The sequence below is a fragment of the Salvia hispanica genome, chromosome 4 (genome assembly GCF_023119035.1).
Source record: "Salvia hispanica cultivar TCC Black 2014 chromosome 4, UniMelb_Shisp_WGS_1.0, whole genome shotgun sequence".
NCBI lineage: Eukaryota > Viridiplantae > Streptophyta > Magnoliopsida > Lamiales > Lamiaceae > Salvia > Salvia hispanica.
Window position 1 is genome coordinate 55,301,639 of NC_062968.1, and position 14,493 is coordinate 55,316,131.

At 37.4% G+C, this 14,493-nt stretch overlaps 3 protein-coding genes across 3 annotated transcripts; 2 read left to right on the forward strand and 1 right to left on the reverse strand.

Annotated features, from left to right (window-relative positions):
• Window positions 1-1,645: 1,645 nt before the first annotated feature.
• On the reverse strand, window positions 1,646-3,514 carry LOC125222266 (xyloglucan 6-xylosyltransferase 2-like). The gene has a single exon (XM_048124784.1). It carries the CDS (start codon window positions 3,271-3,273, stop codon window positions 1,900-1,902), a length of 1,374 nt encoding a protein of 457 aa, XP_047980741.1. The 5' UTR covers window positions 3,274-3,514; the 3' UTR covers window positions 1,646-1,899.
• A 2,628-nt stretch (window positions 3,515-6,142) lies between these two features.
• On the forward strand, window positions 6,143-7,276 carry LOC125221435 (F-box/kelch-repeat protein At3g06240-like). The gene has a single exon (XM_048123555.1). It carries the CDS (start codon window positions 6,143-6,145, stop codon window positions 7,274-7,276), a length of 1,134 nt encoding a protein of 377 aa, XP_047979512.1.
• Window positions 7,277-9,530: 2,254 nt separating this feature from the next.
• LOC125221436 (putative F-box protein At3g21120) lies at window positions 9,531-10,664 on the forward strand. Its single transcript, XM_048123556.1, has one exon. It carries the CDS (start codon window positions 9,531-9,533, stop codon window positions 10,662-10,664), a length of 1,134 nt encoding a protein of 377 aa, XP_047979513.1.
• The last annotated feature ends 3,829 nt before the right edge of the window (window positions 10,665-14,493 follow it).

Genomic DNA, 14,493 nt, shown 5'->3' on the forward strand with positions numbered 1-14,493 from the left:
AAAAGTGATGATAAATTTGATACTCTAGTAATTTGACATTTCCATACTTGTGTGGTTCAATGCTATGGGATCCAATGGACAAAATCACATGATGCCAAAAGCAGCAATTTATGATTCCTATCTGAAATATCAAGTTTAGCAAAGAATATAGCTATGCAAAAGCAAAAGCATGTGCTGCCCATCTTTTGCTTTTTCACTATAAAGTGCCAAAAATAAGATGCTTCAATCAAACTTTCCTCATTGCCAACAATGGTATAATTTGATGGTATTTTCAGTTTGATGGATTAAATAAGACCGGGTCTTAGGGATTTTATTCGATTGAGTAATTTAGACATGATTCTTAATCTCGGACAATGCTACATAGAAGTAGTTTTAGCTAGTGAGGAAAATCCCATAACAAGTGGAGTAATAATTGAGCAACTTAAGATTCACAAAGTTTGATCCATTATAACTTTTCAGCACTCAATCATATCTTAAACAATATTATTCTTTTTGTTCAGGATTAAAAATCTCAGTTGCTTTCAGCACGAGTTTTAATGAATTCGTAGAAGTGTGAGTGAAATGTGAGTTCACTTATCAAGAAACATTCAATTGTAAACACCCAAAATTTGTTTCAAAAATGAGACTTTTAATCATGGCAAGAGTATATCGAATACGCTACCTTATTCCAATTTTAATCATGGTAAGAAGTACTATATCTTAGGAGTACTAAGCTTAAGAGGCTACACCTAGTCCAATGTTCATGGTTCAGTCGATTGGACCGATTTCTTGTAGCAAATCATTTTAGTGTGCGAGTCGTACGTAACAGACCAAGCACCGATTTGCAAAAGAACCGGCCAGTTGATCTGGCTTTTAGAAGTGCCTTATTCCCTCGGGGCGATGTTGAGCATCTGAATCCGAATCTGAATACTTTCAGACACCCATGTTTCTTGGCATCATCTTTAACACACATGGAATATGTAGCACCTTATTCCCTTGGAGCATCTGAATCTGAATCTTGCAGCCACCCATGTTGCTTTCATGTGCAGGCGTCAATCGTCATCTTTGGCACACACATGGAATCTATAACAGCCTTGTCTCTCGCTCCTCGCCCCAAAAGCCCGTTTCCCCCCCTTTTTTCGCGCAAGTAGTAAATGACACAGAATGCAACTCCGCCATTGTAGACATAAAGACGGGGGAGATCAACAGGCAGATGCTAGAACACAAGCTCCCAATACGGTAGGGGTAGGCTGAAAATCCTAAGACAAACAATCATCTCACAACGATGCTAACCCTCGACTATGTTGTCTTTTCAAATCAATCAACACAGTACCTAATTCATTGCATCAGAACTCCACAGAGCAAACAGAGAAGCTAAGCATCATAGATTAACAACTAGGCTTTTCTAGTTTTACCTGCAGTGTGAAAAATGGCTCCAAAAAGCAAGCTGCAAAACAAATTAAGAAGATCAAACACTCAGCAACTGTAAGTGTTCTTGACTTCTTGTACATAATTTTACCAACTGGCTTCACTTACCTACCAATTTAAAAATTCAAGCAAACTTCCGGAGACGACAACTCAAAGCCACATAAGCAAGTGATATTACAACAGAAAAGGCATAACCAAAGATCCAAACTACAGTCAAATGTTCAAATCATGACATATATAATTAAAGCTCAAGGTAAACTTCCATGGCTAGTAAAGAATTTGATTTGGTGCCTGACCTTTTAAGGCAATGTGGAGAAGAACAATCACCACAAACGTAAAATTACACTATGTCACAGAAGATATCGCCATAAATAAAGGAATACATCAACGGTAACTCTAAGATCACGTGATATAAGTAACAATGACATGTATTATAACTTAAAAATACAAACCCCAGTTCAAAACCCCCTTTTTTTCTATGTCCACTCAAGATCAAGAAACAGTCTTCACAGCCTTAAACGAGGGGTGAAGCAAGCCGAGCTCATCCCTCACTTCAAGAGGCTTGCTCGTCTCGTTCCTAATCCTCACCACCTTCCTACTAGAAAGCGACTTATGCGTGAAGCCATACATCTGCAGTATCTGATTATCCCCAAAGTTGAACGCACGGTCCATCTGCTTCAAGCACCTCTCAACGGGATAATCCCCAAATTTCCCACAAGGCTTGCAACCCACAAAGTGAGTCACAAGAGGCCACCTGTGATCACCAAACCCGGGATGGTAGCTCTCAATCATCTGCTCATATTTATCCACCAAAATCCCCCAATAACCGTGCAGATAATAATGATTCTCGAGATAAACCTTGTCGCCCCACTTCTCCTTCTCCGTTGCCAAGATATACACCATTGCAGACTGATCATCCGCCTCAAACACCGGCCTGCCCGTCAGCTCCCTCGTCAGAATCTTCCCCGCATCCTCCCTAACCTTCCCCTTCGGCCCCATAGGCGCCCACGTATCAAGAATGTCCAACGACCACTGACAGTTCCTCAACAAGAAACTCCCGGTGTTCAATCCAATCCAATTCTTCTCATCATAAATCATCTCATCCCAACCGTGCATCACAAAGTTGTGATCTTTATACCTCTCCCACGGCACCTCATAAGCCATATCAGTAAACATAGCATCACTATCCATCCACCATAGAAACTCCACCTCAGGGTGAGACAGCAGCAGCTTCCTAATCAACGGCAATTTCGCCCAAAAACCAGCCATTTCAGCATCAAGCAATGCCATATTATAGAAGATCTCAATCCCATGAACCCTAGTGTAATCAATCTTATTCTTGATCGATTTCAGCAAGTAATGATCCCCCACCGGATTCTCACACGGAGTCGGCGACGAACCCGTCACCAGCAAAACCCTAGGCTTATTCTCAGCGACGAAATTGGGGTAATCCGGATTGTTCTTCAGCCACTCCGATCTCTGCTCATCCCAATCCGATATTTTCTGGCCTAGAGAGTAAGGAATCGATGGATCTCGCTTGAATTCGGGGAACCCGTCGTCCTCATCCTTCAAGATCTTCTTGATATCGAAATCGGCGTAGTTTTTGCTACCAGTGTCCGCATTTCCGGTCGATTGGAGCTCGGAGACCTCCTCCAAGACGCGGCGAGGCTCGGCCCGCTTGCGGATGTGAGAGAAGGTCTCGCGGATGTCGTCGAGGTCCTTCTCCGGCGTGCCGAACTTCCCGGCGCCGATGTTGGCGCGCAGCACGATGAGCGTGAGGAAGAGGCAGAGCACCGTCAGCTTCGCCTTGCGGAAAGCGCGGTGGAGGCGGCGCGCGTTGAGCGGGCCGAGAACCCGATCCAGCATCGCGATTCGGGCCCTCTTTGAGCTGGAGCGTTGATGACTCGGAGAGTAGAATGCGGGATTCGCGAAACCCGGAAATCCTCAGAGCTTTGGATGGAAAGTGGAGATCGGAATCTGGGATCTTCGACGGAGGAAAATGGGGATCTGGGAATGAATTTAATCGGGTTTTTTTTTGAAGGGGAGAAGTGTCGGTGGAGAGAGTGATGAAGTGGTGGAAGGCGAGATGGATGAGACGAGAAGGTGCTTTCAGACAGGAAGTTTTTAATTATAGTGATTAGAGTTGTTAATTGTGTGTTTAATTGCTTTGTTAAGATGCAATTGCGCGTGGAGCCCACTTTCCAGTCAAGGGATGGGACAATCTTTGCTTGCAAAAAATGGATATTTTTAGGATATTTTTAGGATTTAAGTTATTATGTGGAGTATATTTATTTTATTTTTAAAAAGTTACAGTTCATTTTTTTTTAAATATTTTCTGAAGAGGGTGAAAGAGAAGTTTGTATTTTTTTTTGTTTTTGATAAAGAAAAGCAGGCAAAGTCTGAAATTAACATAATTAACGGATGTAAGAAACACCTATGTTTTAGAGTATCTAAAACATGAACTCCTCTAGAAGAGCTATAAGCAAAATGAGACAAAAAATCTGCTGCAAAATTACCTAGAGAAGTTTGTATTTTATTACACCATTAAGTAGTGGAAGCTTAAACAAATAAATTGGAGTATTTCTGTAACAGCCCGCTCTCCTAGGGTACAATAAATGCGACAACTGCTACCAAACGGACTCGAAGAAATGAACATAGGCTAGAGTTTCATTTAAAGAGTGTTGACCCAAAAGATTAGAAAGAACTATCGGAGTATTTAAAACAACGACTTCACCTAGAAACTTGAATAAGAGAAAGGAAGGTATAATAAATGATGTCCAAAAATCTCAAGTGTATGACATAATTTCCAAGTTAAAACCACAAGATAGTCTAGAGCCTCTAAACCGAAAGGAGAGTGCAAAATGGTCAAAGATACTAAAGTGTTTCAAAAGAATTCAGCGGAAAACGACCAAGAGAAAATGCAACTATGTATGAAGACACAACTACGCTTGAAGTTCAAAGACGTCCATCTTAATTAGTTAACATGCACATAGGCACACACAAATCAACATCACAACTCCAAGTCTAAATCATGCATGTCTCGACGTTTTCTCCCTTTTTCCTAATAACTTAATCTAATATGATCAAACATAAACATGTTATATATATATATATATATATATAAATCATTCGGATAACAAATCTAGATTCTAGCATTAGTATTTATCGCGCATGAGTATTTCACCAACACACAACACACACACACACACTCGACACACACACACGACACACACACACACACACGCATAACACACACACCACATGCATACATATTTTCTATATCCTTTTTATCCCACTCTCGCTCAATTAATATGCATGAGGGTTCAAGAGTACCGATTGATCGGTTAGAAAGAAGAAGATTCATGTAGAAGAAGAAGATTAATATAAGAATACATTTTTGAGAAAAACGATCGGTAGAAAATAAGTAAAGACTTGGTTCTTCAAGAATTCTTGGATCAAACTTCAATTTCTTCTCAAAGGATGCAAGATTAATGGAGTAAAGTAGAAGAAAATTGAGAGAGAGAGAGTTGAGAGGGGGAGAGGACGAAAGATGGGGAGGGGGCGAAAATAATGAGGCTAGGGTTAGGGGTTTTGGCTCTTATTTATAGAGTCCAAGAAGACCCTTAGAATATTTGGTAAGATTTTATTCTCCACAATTAAATAAATAAATATTATGGAGTAGGGAAGAAGAATTAACAAAAATAGAATAGGGCACAAAGCATGAGATTTTCGAAAATTATGGCTTCTAATTAGCCAAGATTTCGTTTGGTATTTTTCTGGAGTAGAATAAAATATCACGGAGCAAAATAAATAAAATAAAAGAATTCTCCCAATCTTGGAATTAAAAAGAGGCGTGTACTTTGCTTGATATATAAGGAATTGGATTTCTTTATTAACTAAAATAATATATGGCAAGATCTCTTGAGGTATGAAAAGATTTGGTAGAATATTTAAATTCTAGGTATGGAAGGAAATCAAGTAAGGAATCAATTAAATAGACAAAAATGGTGATTTTCGAAAATCACTTGGACAAAAAGGGAGTGTCGAATTCTTCTCATAAAATAAGGAATAAATGGGGTCTTGGATTTAATTTGGATAGATATCACAAGAATTAAATTAAATCGGGAAAAATGGAATTCCCTCTTCAAAAATCATAGGGTTCGAAATTCTCAAGAATTGGGTGGCTAGTATTTGTGGAAATTTTCTCTAATATTCTCACTCACCCTTAGACAAATAATTTACCACATAATCAATAAATAAATCATATGCCACATCATTAAATCAAATAGTTTGACTTTTCAAACTTTCAACACATACTCATCTCATGAAATAAAAGCATTCTCGATTCCACGTCATCAACAATTAATTCTAAGCTCTAAAATTAGGGTTCTAAATTCCGGGATGTTACAATTTCAGTATTTGGTTGAGTTCGAAGGGATTAATATTTTATTCGTAGTCTTCCTACTTATATTTGACTCCTTTAGTTCTTTTTATCACTTTTTTCTAATTTGGCATATTTAAAGGAGTATTTTTTAAATTAAAAGGATTTGATACAATTGATAAATTTCAAAGTTGTGATAGAATTGATAAAATTATTTAATTAAGGTAGGATAGATTCCATCATTAACCCTAAAAAATCTATAAAAAAATAAATACTACTCCAAATAGAATCAGTGAAACCTAAATATCTCTCTATTTATAAACTGAACTCCATCAAAGATCAACCATAAAAAAGATGGACTCCAATCTCCTCAACCACGACGTTGTAACAGAAATCCTCTCGCATTGTCCATTCACATCCGTCTTGAGATTCCGAAGCGTCTGCAAATCATGGCGCGATCACATCGATTCTGAAGCCTTCAGAAAATCGCACATTCTCCACCATGCCGACGACGACAGAGACGGAGAGACGCTACTCATGCAGTTCAGTTTCCGAAAACACGGAGTTCCGGAACTGTCAGTGTTTACCGGCAAGCTGCACAGCAACTCCCTGCCACCTTCCCAGGAAATCTCGGACTACCTCGCCGCGGACTCTACCTGTCACGCTCAAATCGCCGGCCCTGCCAACGGCGTGATCTGCGTCTACTACAGGGCCTCCGGCTCACCCGTTGCCGTATGCAACCCTAGTTTAGGCCTCATCGCCATCTTGCCAATGCCACCAAACCCTAGCTCAAAGTCCCTCGAACCAAATCACCATAAGGCGTTGTTTCGTGACTTCGGGATTTGGTTCGATGAGGTCGCACAAGATTACATGGTTGTGCAGCTGTTGTCGTGCCACATAAACGGCCTCTACTTAATAGGCTCACACTTGCACGCTTCGGTATACTCAAGAGCCACGAATTCTTGGAGGGAGCTGAGCATTATTGATCTTGGCTTGTGTGAGTTCAGCCCTATAAATTCACGGTGCAAGAACAGCGCCTTCGCGCACTGGCTGGCGAAAGACAATGATAGAATTGAGTTGATCTTGTCGTTCGACTTCAGGAGCGAGGGCTTCCGTGTCCTGGAGATACCGGATTTGGAGGCTTCGAAGATGTATAGGGATAGGAAGATTTTTGCGGAGGGTGGTGACTCTTTTCTTGTGTTTTTTTCGGGTGACGGGAAAGGGCCTGATTGGTTGAACATATTTTGGTTGTGGATTGAAGGGAGCATGCTGCAATGGAATCACATGAAGAGGGTTGGAGTTGGACCATTTGATGGCCTTGTCATACCCAAGGCTTTGTGTGAGAGGGGTTATGTTGTTTTGCAGTCTAAGAATAATGGGTATTTGCTAATTTATAATTATTGTGATGAAAAATATGTTAGATGTTTCGAGATGAATAGGGATGTGCCAGAGATTTTTGAGTATAGGGGAAACTTTGTTTTGCCTTAGGAGTAGAGAGGTACTAGTGTTTGATTTTCTATCTTTGATAATTAGTACTTTATTATGTTAACTTTAATTAGTATCTCAAGTTATTTAATTTACTACTAGTCTACTACTAAATCTTTTGGCTTATGTGATGAGATTTTACTACTAAATCTCAAGTTATTTGCTTATGTATAGTGTCGCACAAAGGTTTGTGGCACTTATCAAATTTCCAGCTTAATTATATATGCTATCTCGTATAAAATGAAAGCTCTATCTACATGTCATCTCCTTCCCAAGAAATGATCTTGCTCGCCCCTAAATACAATTCTCTTAAGGAGGGAAGCTTTAATTTATGCTTCACCTAAAAAAATATATAGACTAGTTAGGATTTTAAGCTTTAATCAATGCATTCTTGTGCAAATAATACCATCACCTGGCGAGGAGATACGTTCGGCATTTCTTTGTAGCCTTTTGTAGGATTGAGGCTAGCGAAGAAGGGGATGTGAAGTGTCTAGGGCCTAGAGAATAATTGTCATCACGCTCGATAAGATTGAACAGCTCGCACAAGACGAAGAACGGGACTTGATTCTCAAAGAGCATTAGATCATGCACGCTGTTGGCTGTTGATCATGCATCCAGTCCATTTGTAAGATTGGATTAATATGATGTGACGCAAACTTGCGAAGTAGTTGGATGATTAAACAACCATCTAGAAGAAGATGTTACACTGATATGCTTGTGACTCTAATCCGATCTCAGTTTGTACAGATGCTTCTATGCTTCTGCTAGATGGTGGTTGCATCATCCAACTACTTCGCATGTTTGCGTCACATTTTAGTCAGGATATTGATCAAATTTTACAAATGGAATGGATGATCAACAACCTACATCGTGTTCTGATGCTCCTTGAGAATCAAGTCCCGTTCTTCGTATTGTGCAAGTTTTACAATCTTATCGAGCCCCATAACATATTACTTATAAATTATACTATGGAAAAAATAATAGTAAATGTCAATTTGCATACTGTGCTTATTCACATTCAGCTTTTTTTTTTTCATTTTTCGAGATCAACTTACCTAAAACTTATATCACATGGGAAATTTAACTACTCTGATCAGGAAAAAAAAGTCTAAACCCAAAGAAATACTCCCTTCGTCCCCGATTAAGAGTCACACTTTGACTGGACACGAGTTTTAAGAAATGTAAAGAAAAGTTGATTGAAAAAGTTAGTGGAATGTGGGACCCATTTTTTATATTGGTTTTATAATAAAATGTGAGTGAATTTAGTTAGTTGAATGTGAGACCTACTTACTATTTATGGTAAAAGTGAAGTGTAACTCTTAATTGGGGACAAACCGAAATGGAAAAGTGTAACTCTTAATCGGGGACGGAGGGAGTACTTAGGAGATGAATATATTATATAGATATATATAGAGAAATTAATATTGGCATTGCATATTATATTCTTAAATAGTTATATAGCGTATAAATTGATGGAAAACTAAAAGCAATGAGGTGAATTTAGGGTAGCAAAACAATAATACTCCATATGCTAATATATCAAAGAAAAGACAATCCTCAACCACAAAATAGTTGGGCGAGCGAATCGGGGATACAAAACTAACATTAGCAATAGACAAAAGGGCAAAAAAAAGCATTCAGAAAACTAATTTCATTTTTAAAACAATATTGTTGAAGAGCAAGAAGAATACCTAAAATCGAGAGAATTGGACTATATGCTACCAAATTAAATGCATATATTTATAGTAAAAAAAAGAAGAAGAAGAAGAATTAAGTCCCTCTTCTAGAAATTTGTATTTATAATCTAGAAAATATTTTATTCATAAATTTTTTGTGGAGTAGTAATTTAGTGCTGCTCAATTTGTTTTTGGGATGAGATATACATGTAGAGTTTAATGATCGAATATATATCATTACTTTTAGTCATTTTATCACTTTTACCTAGTAATTTGGTAAAAATGATCAACTAAGGCATAGTTGCAAACATTGAAAAATAATTTTTAAATTAAAAAGGATGGGATCCAATTGTTACTAAAAGTTCGGATAATATTGATAAATTTCATAGTTGTCATAGATTTGATAAAATCATTAAATTAAGGTAGGATAGCTTCCATCATTAACCCTAAAAAATCTATAAAAAAAATAAATACTACTCCAAATAGAATTAGTGAAACCTAGAATTCTCTCATCTCCTACCTCTCTATTTTATATAGTGAAGAATTCCATCAAAAATAAACCATAAAAAAAACACAATTAGATGGATTCCAATCTCCTCAACCACGACGTTGTGACAGAAATCCTCTTGCATTGTCCATTTACATCCCTCTTGAGATTTCGAAGCGTTTGCAAATCATGGCGCGATCACATCGATTCTGAAGCTTTCAGGAAATCGCACATCCAGCACCATGCCGACGACGACAACACGCGGCTACTCGTGCAGTTCAGTTTCCGACAAGACGGAGCTTCGGAAGTGTCGATGTTTAACGAGAAGCTGCACAACAACTTCCTGCCAGCTTCCCAGGAAATCCTGGACTACCACCACACCACGGATGCTGTCTGTCACGACGCTCAAGTCGCCGGCCCTTCTAACGGCCTGATCTGCGCCTACTACAGGAACTCCGACGCACCCGTGGCAGTATGCAACCCTAGTTTAGGTCTCATCGCTATCTTGCCAATGCCACCAAACCCTAGCTCAAAGTCCCTTGAGCCAAATCACCATCGGGCGTTGTCTCATGGCTTCGGGATCTGGTTCGACGAGGTCGCACAGGATTACAAAGTTGTGCAGCTGTTGACGTGCCACATAAACGGCCTCAACGTAATGGGATTACACTTGCACGCTTCGGTATACTCAAAAGCCACAAATTCTTGGAGGGGGCTGACCGGCGTTATTGATCTTGGCTTGTGTCAGTTCAACCCTATAATTTCACGGTGCAAGAACAGCGCCTTCGCGCACTGGCTGGCGATAGACGATGAGGGGATTGAGTTGATCTTGTCGTTCGACTTTAGGAACGAGGGCTTCCGTGTCTTGGAGATACCGAATTTGGTGATTTGGAAGATGTATTGGGATAGGAAGATTTTTGCGGAGGGAGATGACTCTTTTCTCGTGTTTTTTTCCGGGGATGGGGAAGGGCGGCCTGATTGGTTGGACATATTTTGGTTGAGGATTGAAGGGAGCATGGTGGAATGGAATCACATGAAGAGGGTTGGACCGTTTGATGGCCTTTTCATAGCCAAGGCTTTGTGTGAGAGGGGTTGTGTTGTTTTGCAGTCTAGGAATAATGGGCAGTTGCTAATTTATAATTATTGTGATGAAAAATATGTTAGATGTTTCGAGATGAAGAGGGATAGGCCAGAGATTTTTGAGTATAGGGGAAACTTTGTTTTGCCTTAGGATTAGAGAGTACTAGCTAGTGTGTGATTTTCTTTCTTTACTCTATTATGTTAACTTTGAATTAGTATTTATCTCAAGTCATTTACTACTACTATTAAATCTTTTGGTTTATGTGATGAGATTTTGTTAGCTTATAGTATGTGCTTATGTATGGTGTCGCACAAAATATATAGACTAGTTAGGATTTTGAGCTTTAATTAAAATGCATTCTTGTGCAAATAATTAACATCACCTGGCGAGGAGATACGTTCGGCATTTCTCTCTGTAGCCTTTTATAGGATTGAGGCTAGAGAAGAAGGAGATGTGAAGTGTCTAGAGCCTATAATAATTGTCATCGCGCTCGATAAGATTGAACAGCTTGCACAAGACGAAGAACGAGACTTGATTATCAAAGAGCATCAGATCACGTTGTTGGCTGTTGATCATCCAGTCCATTTGTAAGATTGGAATATGGTGTGACGCAAACTAGCGAAGTAGTTGGATAATGAATCAACCATCTAAAAGAAACATTCATACGAACTGAGACCGAGTAAAACTATCAGGCATATCATTGTAACATCCTCTTGCTTCAGCTTCAACGGTGGCTATAGCGACGGCGTATGTTTGAACATTGCCAGGTGGGTTATTTTTGTGAAGCAGAAGGTCTGGATAGTGCAACTTGTGGCGTTCCATGGCCTTCAGATGTTCCTTATCGTGATGATAAGGGCCTATTAACCTAATGTGATCGTTATAGGCCCTTATCATCACGATAAGGAACATCTGAAGGCCATGGAACGCCACAAGTTGCACTATCCGGACCTTCTGCTTCACAAAAATAACCCACCTGGCAATGTTCAAACATACGCCACCGCTATAGCCACCGTTGAAGCTGAAGCAAGAGGATGTTACACTGATCTTCCTGAGACTCTTACCCGATCTCAGTTTGTACAGATGCTTCTTCTGGATGGTTGTTTTATCATCCAACTACTTCGCATGTTTGCATCACATTTCAGTCAGAATATTGATCCAATCTTACAAATGGAATGGATGATCAACAACCTACATCGTGTTCTGATGCTCCTTGAGAATCAAGTCCCATTCTTCGTATATTGTGCAAGTTGTAGAATCTTATCGCGCCCCATAACATATTACAATTCAATACAATGGAAAAAATAATAGTAAATGTCAATTTGCATACTGTGCTTATTCACATTCAGTTTATTTTTTTCATTTTTTGAGATCAACTTACCTAAAACTTATATCAATTTCAGTTACCAACTATTTGAGGTAGGTATAATACTAACTATCACATGGGAAATTTAACTACTCGATCGGGAAAAGAAAGTCTCAACTCTAAGAAATACTTAGGAGATGAATATATTATATAGATATATAGAGAAATATTGGCATTGCATTAGTATATTCTAAGATAGCAATATGAGGTGAACTAAGATAGCACAACAATAAATGCTAATATATGTATCAAAGAAAAGACAATCCTCGGGGATACAAAATAAACATTAGCAATAGACAAAAGGGCAAAAAAGCATTCAGAAAACTAATTTCATTTGTAAGACAATATGGTTTAAGAGTAATGGAAATTCAGTGAATAACGTAATGGATAAAAAAGATAGAAAGAGAATGGACTATAAGCTACCAAATGCATATATTTATAGTAAAAGAAAGAATTAAGTCCCTCTACTAGAAATTTATATTTATAATCAAGAAAATATTTTATTCATAAATTTTGAAAATAAATCGATTGTTTTCTATAGATTGAAAAATTAATGTGCATGCACACCAATAAAGTGGAAATATTATATACTTTAATTGGGTTTTCAATTGTCATTTACGTCTCAAAACATAATGCTGTAAATTGTAATTAATCTCTTCATTTCCAAATCTTCTACTTAAATTAATTCGTATAGTAACTGTTGGACAATTGAGAATGAAACAATGTATTTTCCAATAATAAAATACATATTCCTATTTAAATATTTTGAAAGTGAATTAAATTGATGTCAATGGATAGTTTTATACGTGTAAGGCCTCAACCGATCACTCGCCATTATAAAAGGACAGGGGATCGATTCCTGCCTTTGGGTATGGAACAGCTTTAAATCCTTGGGCCAACTGTCTCACCCATTGAGGTGCCTACAGATCGACGCGGGGAATAGTCACTTGGCCCGCCGGTGGGATACCCTTGGTAATTACCAAAAAAAAAAAAGTGGCATATTATAAATTACGTATGGCCACAATTGATATCTAAATATTTGATAGAAGTTTTGTACATTAATCTTTATATAAATAGAAGAATTCAATTAAAGATACAGCTTTTGATTTATTACATGGTCATTATTAATGTTGCAGCTAAGAATATTCTTTAATAAAAACTACTACTATTAAAGATATGCAGGAGAGAAATCTGGGGTATTATTGTTATACATTTCTTTTAGTTTGGAAAATTGGGCATTTGAAGTTTTGCTAACCACATAATGCAGCACCTTAAGTCATATACTTCCACTTATGTCCATTGCAAATGTTGGCAAATGAAGAGTAAAGGCCAAAACTCTTACGGTTTTATCCAATTTTGACCGATTAAAGCTCTAGATTGTTGTGTAGCGTTTATAATATTACTGTATATGTGGTGTCACAATGTCACTTTAAGAGGTGTTGTCATTTTAACACAAACTTATGGACATATTCGTAAATAGTTATATAGCGCATAAAGTGATGGAAAATTAAAAGCGATGAGGTGAAGTAAGATAACACAACAATAATACTCCATATGCTACTATATCAAAGAAAAGACTATCCTCAACTGTTTTATGCTAATATCTCAATGAAAAGACAATCCTCAACCACAAAACAGTTGGGCGAGTGAATCGGGGATACAAAACAAACATTAGTAGTAGACAAAAGGGCCAAAAAAAGCATAGAAAACTAATTTCATGTGTAAGATAATATTGTTGGAGAGTAAGAAGAGTACCTAAAATCGAGAGAAAGTTTTGCATAAAATACAGTGAATAACGTAATGGCAAAAGATAGAAAGAGAATGGACTATAAGCTACCAAATGCATATACTTATAGTAAAAAAAAAAAAAAAAAAAAAAAAAAGAACTAAAGTCCTTCCTCTTGAAATTTATATTTATAATCTACAAAATATTTTATTCATAAATTGTTTTTCTATAGTACGTGTTGAAAAATTAATGTGCATGCACGCCAATAAAGTGGAAATATTCATAAATTAATATTTTCTATATATATACTATAGTTGGGTTTTCAATTGTCATTTACGTCTCAAAACATAATGTTGTAATCTCCATTAAGTAGCAGACTGGAAGATTAAACAATTATAAATTGGAGTATTTGTTTGAGTTCGAATGGATTAATCTATTCGTAGTCTTTCTTCTTATATTCAAGCGAGATTTACAAACTTTCAAAAAGTTGAGTTTTTCCCATAAACTTTAAAATTAGTAAATAATATCACGAACTTTATCCCGAGTTTGTTTTTTTTTCCAGTAATGAAAAAATTCATGTTATTTTAATAGATTTTGAAGAACAATTTTGGAGGATGTGCTTCAAGAAAAACTATCTTCAAAGATTGAAAAACTTGAAGCTCTCAAAATTGTTGTCGAGAAATTACGGAAAAAAATCTGTATCATAAGTATTATTTGTGGGAATTTTTTCATATGGAGAAAAAACAAACTCGGAGTAAAGTTTGTGATATTATTTGCTAATTTTAAAGTTCGTGTGAAAAACCAACTTTTTGAAAGTTTTATGAAGACCTTTTTTTTGGAATTTATTGCTGGTCAATATTATCACGGACCCTATAATTTCGGAGCTCCGT

What these genes read in the sequence shown, in the direction of transcription:
- LOC125221436 (XM_048123556.1), top strand. Translation starts at nt 9,531, where the DNA reads ATGGATTCCAATCTCCTCAACCACGACGTTGTGACAGAAATCCTCTTG.
- LOC125222266 (XM_048124784.1), bottom strand. Translation starts at nt 3,273, where the DNA reads ATGCTGGATCGGGTTCTCGGCCCGCTCAACGCGCGCCGCCTCCACCGC.
- LOC125221435 (XM_048123555.1), top strand. Translation starts at nt 6,143, where the DNA reads ATGGACTCCAATCTCCTCAACCACGACGTTGTAACAGAAATCCTCTCG.